Source organism: Prunus avium, chromosome 3 (assembly GCF_965620075.1).
Source record: "Prunus avium chromosome 3, drPruAviu1.hap1.1, whole genome shotgun sequence".
Taxonomy (NCBI): domain Eukaryota; kingdom Viridiplantae; phylum Streptophyta; class Magnoliopsida; order Rosales; family Rosaceae; genus Prunus; species Prunus avium.
The window spans coordinates 38181300-38194136 of record NC_142286.1 but is presented as its reverse complement, the minus strand read 5'-3'; the positions used below and the strand labels follow the sequence as shown (position 1 = coordinate 38194136).

Sequence of the window (12837 nt, the reverse complement as noted above, 5' to 3'; positions counted from 1 at the left end):
AGTTGTTGTATGCACACACCACCATAATCTTTGAAAACCTTGTTTTCTAATTGCATGCCACACTTAAATTTGATGCCAATACAGTCACTATAAAAGAGAAGAATTTGCATGTGACGGGAGTGCTATTTTCAATCAATTAACATCTGTGAAAAAGTTATCAAATATAACATAACGTAATATATAACATAACGTAATTGATCGTGATTAACAAAACAATATTATTCCAGTGGTGATATACAATTACTAGCAGCAGACCATCAACTTCTTCCTCTAGGTCTGTTAAGGACACCTAAAAAATCATTAAATTTAGCAGAAAAATAATGTAATTTCTTAAAGGTTGTGCAGAAAGTGCTAGACTGTTAGTGCTGCGGGCACATCTTTTCATACATGGACGGCTGTGTAATATGTATGTGCACAGTACATATATTATAGAAGAAGAAAGTAAGTTAGTTTGGTATGAAATTGATGATTAATTATATAATTTGTACTCAATATTATTTTATGGTTGTGTTGTGTATACAATATAGTAGTTGGCTGCAACCATCTCAGAGACGGGAAGGGTCATCAAACATTTTGATGCATGCCAAGCAAATTAGGTGAAGAAAGAAAGAAATTATCAGGGTCAATGTCGGCGAGTGAACAAAATTTGAGAGTGCCCTGGTCAATCCACCGTCTTTGGTCTTGACAAGTAAAATACAAGTAGGGCATGAAACCTACTTTACAACCCCAAAAAAAGGGCAAACTAATGTATTATTATTTCCTTTCCTTCAATAAAGTTTCTTTATCTAAAGCTTTGATTAAAAAAGACTTGAAATATCACCTGAAGCTGATGAGTTGGTGAAAAAAAACCAAGGCACAGACAACTTATTATATATGAATTAGACTTAGACAGGACGGCTCATGACAATTAAGTAAGATACTAGGCAGAATATATTATCCTGGCAAGGTGCCATAAACAACTGGTGGTGCCACAAAAGGGGCATCTACATAATCCAAACTAATGGGTTTTTTTCTTCTTTCAAGTGACACTCTCCATCTAATCAAATCATATCGACTTGGGGTTTTTTTCTTTAAGAGATAGACCCATAGAGGCCATTAATGTGCTATGTGGTGTCCAAAAGGAAAGGGAAAAGGATAAAAGACCAATGGAAACAACTGTTTTTTGTCGAAAACATATGTCATTAGTACTGCTGAATAAAAACACTCCCATTAAATTTTTTTGAGGTAACGACATTATCTGAAAGTTACACAATTGTGGTCCATCCCTCTATCATCTACTCCACTTGGGGTCTTTTTCTTTTCTCCTTTCTGCTATAATCGTACATTAATTTAAGTTACGGGAATGAGATTTGAACTTGAGTGCAAGGGGACGAGTCACTAAACCACAGTTGTGGTCTAGGACTTCATCCTCCACTTGGGTTTTTCTTTTCTCTTTGTAAAGGGAGATTGAAAGATGTTCAAGTCTATACATATAATGTTGTTGGATCAATATCAATATTTTGGTTGCCACATATTCGGCTGGTTCTCTGGAAAGTGATAGCCATATGTGAAAAGGGCAAACCAGTTCCCAGCCTTTTAGTTGTATAATATGATTTCAATGATGGGACTCTTACACCGCCATGTTTTACAATATACGTTTTCCCTAACACCAAACAAAGCGTAGAGGAGAAAGTCATGTGGATGCTTTGTCTGCTTTTGTGCGCTCATAATCAGTAATGGGCGTAAAGCTAGGATCTCACCAACTAAAAACCCTTTGGTTAATCAATCTTACTGAGTTCAGCATGTCATTAATTAAGGCATAAACCCAAAAAATAAAAGGCTAAATAAAGCTGGAATCTTATCAACTAAAAGCAAAACAATGTCATCCCCTTTAGGAGTTGAGCATTAAGCCATAAACCCAAAAAAGAAGAAGCAAAAAGGTAGCTTTCTGAATATACGAATTAGTAATTGGCAGTCTAGAAGATATGCAGGGCACTGGTGGTTGGCTTTAGATGTCGGCCAAAAAACATAATGTCAACTTTAGAACATTACGGGGTCGTTGGGAAGCAAAGACTAGGGCTTGCTGAATAAGTATATACTGATTGATCGGTTGGCAGGTGAAGAACAGCATTATTAATAAAACAAATAAAGAAATTAGAAGTTAGTTAATGGGAGGCAGGCAGTGGGAGTTGTGAAGCTTAAACCTTAATTATGAAAGTAACAACCATAGTCTTTGATTTATGGTTGAAATATTAACATTCTGGTTGTTCAAATGAGAGTCAAGCCATAGTTGCTGATCATCCAGGGGATGCTTGCCTTCCAAGACTGGTCAATGAGATGATATGGTCAAAGCAGATAACATGGTCAAAAGAAAAACCAGCAAGATTGTTTCTAAACGATTTTGAAAGGTCATCTATTAGATCACAATTTACTTCAAGGCCTATTTATTTGCAAAGAAAATTTATAGGAGATAAAATAGACAAGACAAATGTGAACGTTGTTTATTTACTGGTATGAGAACCCAAATCAGCTGCAGCTTTGCTTGCACGTGTCAATACATCTGAAACCCACAGAGCTCCCTTGGCAAAGAAGCTGCTATTGACTAAAGCGCTTCCTGCTGCCACAGCTGCTTCCCCAGTAACTGTGGCTGCTACCACTGCTGCTGTTCCAGCAACAGTTGCGGCCGATTTGGTGATATCGGAAACATGGAACTTCTCGTCTGTGGATTTAACAACTTCCATGCCTGCATTGATTTTCTCAGTGAGCCCAATTCTATTGCTTAGCTCATAAACCTTGGCTGCTGCAGTAGCTGAGACTTGATGGGACTCGTCGAAAGCTTTGGCCTTTGTTAATGCGTCCTTGCCCAAAACATATCCCTTGGCTACCATTGTTTTGACAACTTCCTGAGCAACTGTTATTGCTTCTCCAGGAGTAGAAATGAACTCACTCGTGTGAAAAGCCTGATAATGTTATACAAGATTTAAGAAACAATGAAAAGTTTGAATAGCAATTGAGACAGTCAATTTGATAATTAAGCCAGGTTTGGATAATTAAGTGGTACATAACATTCAAAATTTTCCAAAGTCACCCTTAATCTCACCCCCGACCCACACAATCTCTTAATTGAAATCAAGTTAGAGCTTCTAATTTTTCTGAAAGCAAATTTTTCGAAAAATGATGGTGGTTTTTTCTTTTCGCCCTATATGGGCCTGGATAAGAATTTTACTGATATTTTAGTAGAGTTTAAGCCTTTGTTCAATTTTCTGAAGGGGGCCCAAGACAAGGCTTTGCTTACCTTTGGGCCGACCCTTTGCACATTTGATCCAAATTTTCTATATTACCGTCTTTCTAAGTTCTAGTATTCATCTATGATACCTTTTTAACCATCCGATTAAATTCTTAAAAGAACCACTGACATTTCAAAATCACAAGAAAATTTGTTGTGTAAGCTTGTACTGTAATTAACCTTCAACCAATCCAATCCAAGTAGTAGGTTACATACCATTGAGCTAGTGTTGCCTTCAGGATTGTATGGATTGTTCCAAGGATCAGATTCATCAATATAACTTCCCCAGCGTGTTATGGATACACATTGGTCTACAATGCTAGCTCCCTGGAATTTCGAAACAAGGACGGAAAGAGAAATTAGTGAACAAACAATGTCAAACATCCGGGGCATTGTGGCACTAAGGTTCATCCTTGGATTTAGTTCAGACAAGGCATTTCAACTCCATATGAAAAAGTGATCATTTTGTTAAAGCAAAAGCAGTCAAAAGTTATGAATCACCATTTATCACAATTCAGGGTAGAGTGCCCAGAAACTTACGCTGAGCATCACAGCAGTTTGTAGAGCAAACGCATCTCTGAATGTCACATATGCAGTACAGGCATATTCACCAGATCTGTTCCCAACGACAAAAGCATTCTCCCAGTCAAATACACATTCATTAAGAAATTTCAAAGGAATGAATGAATTAGGTGAAATATTGTACAACTCATGGAAGCATATGACTTATCATATTCGATCTTTAGGACCTGTCGTCTCAGTTTTGAAGATTTCTCATTACAGATGCTCAAATTTTTCCCTTTTTCTTTTCTTCACAAGCAAGTTTTTATTGAGTGAGAGCAGTCAGTTATCAAATGGGATTTGACTGAATTACTAAAAGTAATTCCACTGTTGTTCATGCAAACTAAAGTTTATGATCCCATTGCTACGGTGAGGCCATTATGAATATGAAGATTCCATTAACAGAAAACACAGCAATGAGCACACCTGAGAGCCAAAATGATGACTTCTAAACTCGTGGAAAACCGAAATTATATACCATTGTTTATGATGCTGACTTCTATTTCTTTAATTACTTAATTCTAGATCAAAAAAGTTAAAGAGGCTTCCCAAAAGGCATTTTTCCTTTTGACCTTCTCCAAAAACAAGCAGCTTCTGACCAACTCAATGAGTTTATGGTGGACAAACCCCATATATAATCATCACTAAACAATCACTTTCCAGATTCAGTGCATAATAAAAAACAAAACAATGGAATCATTGTCAGTAATTAAAAGCAAGGGAAGATGAATTCTATACCTGATGACTTCAACATGCTCAACTGCACCACAATGACTGAAAAAGTCATAAACATCCTGCTCTGTAGCTTTAGGGGATAAGTTTGTCACTTCAGCAGTGTAACCACCAGGGTACATTTTCCTGAAATCCTTGGAATAAAAAACTGGATTGAGAGGATACTTAAAACCGGCTTATAAACATAAATGGTCATCTAAGAATCATTCTGTTCGTTTTGGTTGGAATCATAATAGCCTTTCATAGTAAGGTTTGAGGACTAAACGAAAGAGATAAGGAAAATATCAGAAATGGATAGAAGGCATTATCATGTTCGAACAAGCTTTGCTTGCATTGCACATGTAAAGATCATCCATACGCCATAGGCCAATAACCCTCAGTGGTCCCTACATCAAATTAAAAGGAAAAAACAGAAGAAAAGACAATTGGATGCTTCTTCTAACATCTAGTGAAACCATGAAGTTTAATTCCAAACCAATGATAACTTGAATACATCAGCCTTAAAATAAAATTTAAAAACTTGAAACCCATCTAAAGTCAGAAACATTCCAAGGCAATGATGCAGTTTCCCTGCATGATTCTCAGCCACTCTTAGAAGAGGCCCTGCATTAAGTGGCTATAAAACAGCATGTTCTGCGCATCAATTAACGCAGCATTAATATGCATAATTTCGTATTATAATTCTGAAACAAAGAAAGAGAGGGATTTTCACCTCAGAACCATCATAGAAACACAGTCTCCTACAAATTCCTAAGAACCAATGTCAACTTGTATTATAAGCATCAAAGAAAGCCAAAGATAGTGGGAAAGTGACAAACTTTAGGCACAGTGCTAATGTCTTTTGATTAATTGTCGCGATTAACCAAGTCAAAGCCACTTGATGATTCTGTCATTGATAATTTGGACAAAAATAAACGAATTTGAAGCTAATTTGATAATGGGAACTAGGTGAACTGAACAACCCAGACAGAAAAGTTTGTGAACTTGAGAAATATTACAGTTTGCATACCTGTTGTCGAATTTTGAGAGCGTTAGAAGCTCCAATGAAGAAGAAGAAGAAGAGCGTGGTTTTGATTGTCGTTGGAGGAGCGTGGCGTGGGGCTTATCCCTTTAAGCCGCCGTCGGAGATTTCTATGATCCGAGTGGCGGGGAATCTAGTTTTCAGTTAGGATGAGGATAATCATAAAGGTCAAAAGGTCCTTTAAAAAATAATAATAATGAAAATAAATAACAAAAACAGGCAAAGGTTGCTGCACCAATGAACGGTGGCGTATTGGTTAAGGTCCAACCGTCCAAACACTCAGAAGACGAAATTAGTGAAAAGCCCCGCGAAATTATAACTTTTTCATACATGCCCCGCAAAATTAAAAATGGTGTGATTTTAGAAAGTCTTTAATATCAGAAATTAAGGCGCGCACTAAACATTGTTGAGCTATTTCTTATGTTTATGTGTCATACTAATTATGATGATTTTTTTTTTCCAAAGTTCTTAGATGACAAACAAACATATAACACCAACGTCAATTAGTTGTTGGTGTAATGGTAATTATCTCTACTTAGTTGGAGGTGGTTCAACTTACATTACATAGGACGATATACCTTTATAATGAGTTAATTCGGTATATTTTTAGTAACTAGTTGTGGATATATGTTGGCCCGTTAAACATATATATATATATATATATATATAACACATCAAAATCAGTACACGGAGAAAACAATTTGAACAAGATAAGAAACTGCGTAACATATGCTTATGCGGACTCATGACTTGCAATGCACACTATGATCGGGCTTCGCGATGTAACTAGTTGATGGTGATGGTTTGGGGTTCATGTGGAGGGGAGGATTCTAGTTGAGCTTTCCACAAGAATTTGAGGCATCTCTGAGAGGTGGATGGTTGACGAATATGAATATGAATATACTCACGATCACATGCATAATGACTTGTCATTAACTTAAGTAGACGATGCGTACGCCTTCCCAATTATATAACTTAGCCGAGTTCTGTACGTACATTCCAAGTTTTCCTTGCGATATTTTTCTTCCTTTGTTTGTTAGCAATCAAACAAAACTAGTTCCTTGGTTTTGTGAATAATTTTAATTAAGTAATGGGATGTTGCGTAAGTATAAAGACAATCTCCTCGATGGATTTCATAAATGTTCCTTTTAACGTTGACAACCTTTGCAGGTTGATTTAATTAGTGTCTTCATCATGTTTGTTAAGCATGGGAAATATCCTTTAAACCCTCTCCTAATCATCCACATCTACATAATAACATACTGTATATATTTGTCATCTTATCAGCTAACAGTTTCTAGACGACTCCCTTCGATGAATGGTCAACTCATATATTTCCTTTTCAGATATGGATGCAAATATATATTGACCTTATCAGGGTGTTAGCAATAGTTGTTAATTAGCCCATGCCTCTTGCATATGCTTCCAAGTGGTCCCGGATTCAAGTTCCCGTTTTACCACTTTATTATTATGTGATCAATTGGGGCCTATTGCTTGACTAAATGCATAATAAGTAGGAAAATATAGACGCAAGTATGCATGTGGAACTCTGGTATGAACTGTAACATTCATATGTGGAGACGGAAGTTATTTTGGATGACAAAAGAAGCAAAAAGAAAAAGAGTGGCCATCCATAGAGTTGATTGCCTAACATAATGAGTGGTCCAATACAAAGAACTAGGTAGCTAGTCTATGTTCTAAGGATATAAAGTTTCCGGGTAAACTGACAAAACTTATGAGAAGGGAAACGAAAGGATACAAATTCATGATGTAAACTTACTCCCAGTTTATACTACTGTCCTGCCCAACTTTGACATAGGTTAGGTCGATCCCTATAGATGGATCGATGTGGTTCATGAAAAATTAGGTGTTTGTCAAAAATCCTTATAGTCATAGATGTGATCGCTTGATTATGCACCGTTGATAAAGGTGTGCCTCTCAAATAAAATTGTTACAAGACTGCATATACATATATGTATATTTATCCTGGGCAGTACATGTTCATACGGACTGGGCTGCATGGGCATGTGGGCAAGATTCTTTTAGGAAGGCAATGCCAGCATATCAGCTGTAACTGTAAGTCATGTTGACGTTGTACATAATCCGACAAGGGACTTTTTGGAAGGCAATGCGACCGTATGACATATATATAAAGTTTTCTTCGTCCTCACACACACATGTCGACAAACCTCATGAGAAAAATACCTTAATATCTATATCTATCTATCTTTCTGCAGAAATCTGAAGGCTTACGGAATAAATTTTGAGGACGTAGATAGATGCCTTATTCACGCAAACGGGTGTTTAGGGGTTTCGAATCTAAGATCCACTGATCTTTTAGGTCAAACATACTTTTTTCACTATTGTATGGTCTAGATTCAACAGATTATTAAAATACGTATGTATGAGGATAAGATATAATATATTTGATATCGATCCATATACTTTTTTTTTTTCTAGAGACTAGCTAGCTAGAGTTTGTATGCCAATTAACCAAGATGATTTGCAGCCCCTAATTTAATCTGCACATCCAAATCCACCCTGCATAGTTCGAATCGCCGGCCCTATAATAATTATTTTCACGTGAGTATTTGACAGTTTGTCACTTGTTGGTTTGGCCACTTTGATCTCACTGTGTCACGGTCAAGAAAAGTGTTTGGTTTATGGTATTAAAACAGGCAAGCTAAAAGTGGGATAAGTGGAAGAAAGAGATTGTTGCAGTTATAATTTTCTAGTTTCAATGAAATGAAGCTAGCCTAGCAAGTGCATAAAGACTTGCTATAGTAGTCCAAGTCCTCCTTAATTTATTAAACAAACTTGAATACATATTACTAGGCCCTCGCTCTAATTAACAACACAGGACAGGATAGGACATGACAGGACAGGACATCTTTAAATACATACAGTACTGCTGAGTACCCTAGCTAACTGGCCTTGTTTAATAATCTGGTGACCAGATAACCTAGATGAACACAATTTAACTATATAAATTCATCATCAAAACACAATTATATATAAATATATAATTAAGGGTCTGATGATCATGATGTAGCTGATCATCTACTGCGTAATCAAGCTCCTAATTATGGCGGCCTCCGGGCTATCAGCATCAATTGTCGAGAGTAGTTGGGAGAGTCGCTCACTTAGGTCGTCAACCTCTCTGTGTAAGTTTCTGATGTAGCTGCAAGTCTCTTGTAGGACCTTAGATGCTGATACCTGCAGAGCTTGCACGACATTATATCAATCAAAAGTCAGATCTCAATTAGCGCCACAACTACTGGCTTTCTAATATTTCTACGACAAACTTTTCACAAATTATTACGAACTCTCAATCATCTACTTGAACCATATGATACATATAGCTTAATAAATTCTACACCTTCTACATATAAATACGACCACACATGCCACATGACATGTGATGAGGTTTAGTGGTAAACGGTCCAACTCCAACTCCAACCATGACATTGTTTAGTATATTTTGGTCAATGAGAAACCTATATATAATTATATATATTTGATATATGCATATATTGTCTAGGTCCTATGGAAAATGTAACAAGTCCTTGATGTCCGGGTCAAGTTTAGACTACTCGAACAGTCCAAATTGACTACAATATTACAAAGTGCATGTGGTGCACTTACCATGATATACCCTAAAGTTATTATTATTTCTTCCCCACAGTTTCCATCTACCTTCACTTGGGTTGTTAGAAACCTTTAAGCCCAACTATATATGATAATATATATATTTATATATTTATATATATGAAACTGTGAATCGCATTCTAGAAAAGGCATGCACTTCTCATAATTACTCACTCATTTATTGAATTCTAAAAGATATATGATATACGAGAGAAAGAGTAGTTTAGTTACCTTGTCGGAGCGCCTATCACGAATCTCAGGAACCAGTTGGCGTAATTTGGAGACAAGTTCAATGATTTGGTCATCTTTGATCGTTGGAGTTCCAGACTGCCTCGACCTTCTGCTAGACATGATCTCTAGCTATATATCTAGACTGTTAGCTACAGCTGGTTTTATATATATATAGAGAGAGAGAGAGATCGATGATCAGCCTGGCTACGGGGGCTTTATATATTAATTAATATTAATATATATATATATAGCTAGCTGGGGAAGGAGAAATATTAACCTAAAAGAGGTACGTGGGCACGTACGTAAGAGCCAATTTGTGAGGAAAAAGTACTCCAGAGGAGGAAAAGGAAGGAGAAGGAGTAGATCAAAAGGAGGAGAAGAAGAAGAAGAAGAAGAAGAAGAAGAAGAGGAGCTAGTAGCAGAAAGACCAAGTACTACAAGTCCTATATATATATATAAATAAGATATATGAATTTATAACCCCAGACAGCGAAAAGAGAGATGTAAAGAGAGCAAGGACCACAAGGGAAAACGAGCAGAGAGAGAAGGCGTACAATAACTTAGACAGCGATGTTGGATGTGAAGAAGACAATTGCGTTGGAGAAAGTAGTGTACTAGACCTGGTATTTTAAGCCACAGAGAGAGAGAGAGAGAGAGAGAGAGAGAGAGAGAGAGAGAGAGCATAGACTTGTTGTGTGTGTGCTCCCAAGTTGGGGTTTGATTTCAAGTGGGCTTGGAGAAATGTGTTTGTTTTTGAGCCAACAATGTGGGGCCTTCATGTACATGTCGCAATACGCAACACCATGTGATCATCATAGGATACTGATCCTCCTCTACTTCATAAACTATGTCACTGAATTTTATTCACCAATGGGCTCTTGCCACGTTCACCCCCTTTGAATTTTCAGCCACAACTCCTATGTTTCAGGGCAGTCACCAGAGAAAACAGAGGAGACGCATCAGGTACTTCTTCTTCTTCTACTACTTGGCATGCTGTGGTTCCCTTTAACACAAGCTGGACCTATATATTCTACTTAATTCCCAAGAAAATCGTATCAAATTCTCATATGCATTATGCAAGTGTACTCAGTTTATCTCTACTGTTATAAAACTATACCAAAAACAGTAAGGATCACAGACTTCACCCAAAAAATATATAATTAACGAAGTAAATCTTTACTTTATGTATCTTCCTTCTCATGTCACTTGCACATAGTCGTTTAAGACACAAATAACTGAGTGCATAGCATAGCATATTAGCATTAAGCATACGACCTGGATTAATTGTAAAAGGCTCAAAGCCTCCAGGGGGTGGTCACATGGCATTTCCTGCCACACACGACATGCCACGTAACATGCCATAAACATGAGTACATACACGAGAGGGTGTTGGTGTAGGAGGTGTTCCTAAAACAGGCATAGATGTGAAATTTCCAGGCTTTTGTCAAGCACTGTCACGTGTGACTATAAAATTAGACGACCCTTAATTGTCTGCAAGGACCCCTCCACCTCCTCCTCCTCCTCCTCCTCTGCTCTCCTCTATGTGAACCTCTGTGTTTGTGTTGTGTGTCTATGCGCATGTGTTACAATAGCCAAATTCTATTTTAGCCAACCACCAGCAATATCTTTAACAACGATCATTTCGGGCACCCACCAACGAAATAATATTTGGGATAAATATATTGCGTTGTGTGGGTATGTATCTTTGATGTTTCTAGATCTCTAATCTCCATGTGCTACATATATACATACATATATATATATATATTCAATTTATAAAGAGATGTTCTTTGGCTTAACTCTCTCACACATGCACATCATGTTCTCAATTTGAATAATAATTGATCAAGTGAATACTACCGAAGTGTATTATATATTCACAGTGTATAATATCACACTGGCACCAAAGAAAGTTTGATAGATGAATTTTCTAGCATTTGTCTATCTGCAATCAACTGGTATAGGAAAACTTCATATATATGCACAAAATCCACTGCGCACACATATACAGATGCCGTATACATAAAGAGCAATGCTAGGCGTACCACATTCACATGACTTAATTATTACAAGAAGGTAAGAAAATTGACCACCATATATGAATGTTTTTGTATCTTGCATCGACATCTTTATCTCACTGATTGTAATGTATTGTCCTTATATATACATGCTGCATGTGATGTTGCTGTAAAAATGAGGGCGAAGTACATGACCCCATTTTACTTAATGGACCGCAAGAGGAGAGATTCATTTGAGGCAAAATCGGCTCTTTTATTAATCTCTGTGGTTATTTATCTTCGTGTTGTTGTTTTGGTAAATCATTATGCTCCTTGTGATGAGCCGTATAGCTCACTCTATGAGGTCCCCCCATTCATTCATAAGGTGTTGCCAATTTTTGGGGTCCGCTGGGGGCATATGTGTTTCATTTCTCAAAGTTTTGTATTATTTATTGGGGTCTTGCTTTTATGTGGAAAGGACATTAGGTTTAAACCCAAAACTTCAATGATGGGTTATTCTATCTTATATACATACACCAGTCTTTTCTCACTCGCGCGACTTAATAAGCATACAGTACACACTTTATATCAGAGGAATTTTGTTTAATATAATCCTTGATTGATTCAATTTGATTAGTTGAGTGTGTTGTTAGTTAAGAGGTGATCATGAGCCTCCGACAAATTCATGCCTTGATTTACTCACTAATGAATTTGTCAAAGTGCTTAATTTTGATTATCTGCAAGTCCAAACTCATATACATGATTTGATTTGTGAATTTGCTTTCATTACTGAGTAGTTTTTGAATCTCCAACAAATAATTAATGATGTCTAATTAGGCTCTTGTTAGCATGATGCACCACGAGTTAATGCAGAGTTTACCAGCTAGCACTCATTGCTTGATCACCTAAAGACATGCATGTTTAAATAGTTCTTCTTTCTTTTAAAGTTGTTTTGCCGACTAAGTTGAAAATTAAAGCCTAGCAGATCTCCTGGCCCTCAAAGTTTCCATGAGGACGCTGACTGATTAACGAATTGTTTTGGTGGGGGTTAGCTGAATTCTCTCTAGGATGCATGATCAGTGGAACAATGGTCAATGGTCAATGTAATGCAATATAGACTTGAAAAGACAGAAATAATTTGACCACCCAAAAAGGAAAAGGAAAGAAAGAAAGAATGGCACGCTTGAAATGCGCATGCAGCAGTAGTTGAGTTTAAACATCAATAATGACAGTTGCAATGAATCAGAAAGAATCATATACGCATAACTGAATGTGTGGTTGCAGCAGAGACACAAACTGCTGCAAATTCAAACTAGGCCTAGATTTATGCCACTGATTCATTATTGGCTACTCTTTCTGCCTTTTTTCTTTTTTCTTTTCAA

The 12837-nt window shown here is 36.9% G+C and overlaps 2 protein-coding genes across 6 annotated transcripts; both read right to left on the bottom strand.

Annotated features, from left to right (window-relative positions):
• Positions 1 to 2340: 2340 nt before the first annotated feature.
• Positions 2341 to 6114, bottom strand: LOC110760893 (RNA-binding (RRM/RBD/RNP motifs) family protein). 5 transcript variants are annotated; one of them, XM_021963242.2, is made up of 6 exons: positions 5568 to 6113; positions 5271 to 5444; positions 4565 to 5191; positions 3806 to 3881; positions 3482 to 3592; positions 2341 to 2939 (listed from the first exon to the last, which is right to left on the bottom strand). In XM_021963242.2, exons 3-6 carry the CDS (start codon positions 4678 to 4680, stop codon positions 2481 to 2483), a joined length of 762 nt encoding a protein of 253 aa, XP_021818934.1. In that variant the 5' UTR covers positions 4681 to 5191; positions 5271 to 5444; positions 5568 to 6113; the 3' UTR covers positions 2341 to 2480. The 5 variants fall into 5 exon arrangements, with proteins under 5 accessions (XP_021818934.1, XP_021818937.1, XP_021818933.1 ...); XM_021963245.2 differs by lacking the exon at positions 5271 to 5444 and having other exon boundaries at positions 4565 to 4692; positions 5568 to 6114; XM_021963241.2 differs by having other exon boundaries at positions 4565 to 5444.
• A 2229-nt stretch (positions 6115 to 8343) lies between these two features.
• Positions 8344 to 9898, bottom strand: LOC110760889 (transcription factor PRE6-like). The gene is made up of 2 exons (XM_021963236.2): positions 9459 to 9898; positions 8344 to 8795 (listed from the first exon to the last, which is right to left on the bottom strand). The coding sequence occupies exons 1-2, from the start codon at positions 9576 to 9578 to the stop codon at positions 8640 to 8642; spliced, it is 276 nt and encodes a 91-aa protein (XP_021818928.1). The 5' UTR covers positions 9579 to 9898; the 3' UTR covers positions 8344 to 8639.
• Between the last annotated feature and the right edge of the window lie 2939 nt (positions 9899 to 12837).

Bases quoted from the DNA above. Each gene is read 5' to 3' on its own strand.
- LOC110760889 (XM_021963236.2), bottom strand. From the start codon at position 9,578: ATGTCTAGCAGAAGGTCGAGGCAGTCTGGAACTCCAACGATCAAAGAT. The intron at 8,796-9,458 runs GTAACTAAACTA...CAAGCTCTGCAG, and splicing joins GTGATAGGCGCTCCGACAAG to GTATCAGCATCTAAGGTCCT.
- LOC110760893 (XM_021963245.2), bottom strand. From the start codon at position 4,680: ATGTACCCTGGTGGTTACACTGCTGAAGTGACAAACTTATCCCCTAAA. The intron at 3,882-4,564 runs GTATAGAATTCA...CGTTGGGAACAG, and splicing joins GAGCATGTTGAAGTCATCAG to ATCTGGTGAATATGCCTGTA. The intron at 3,593-3,805 runs GTAAGTTTCTGG...TCGAAATTCCAG, and splicing joins AAACTGCTGTGATGCTCAGC to GGAGCTAGCATTGTAGACCA.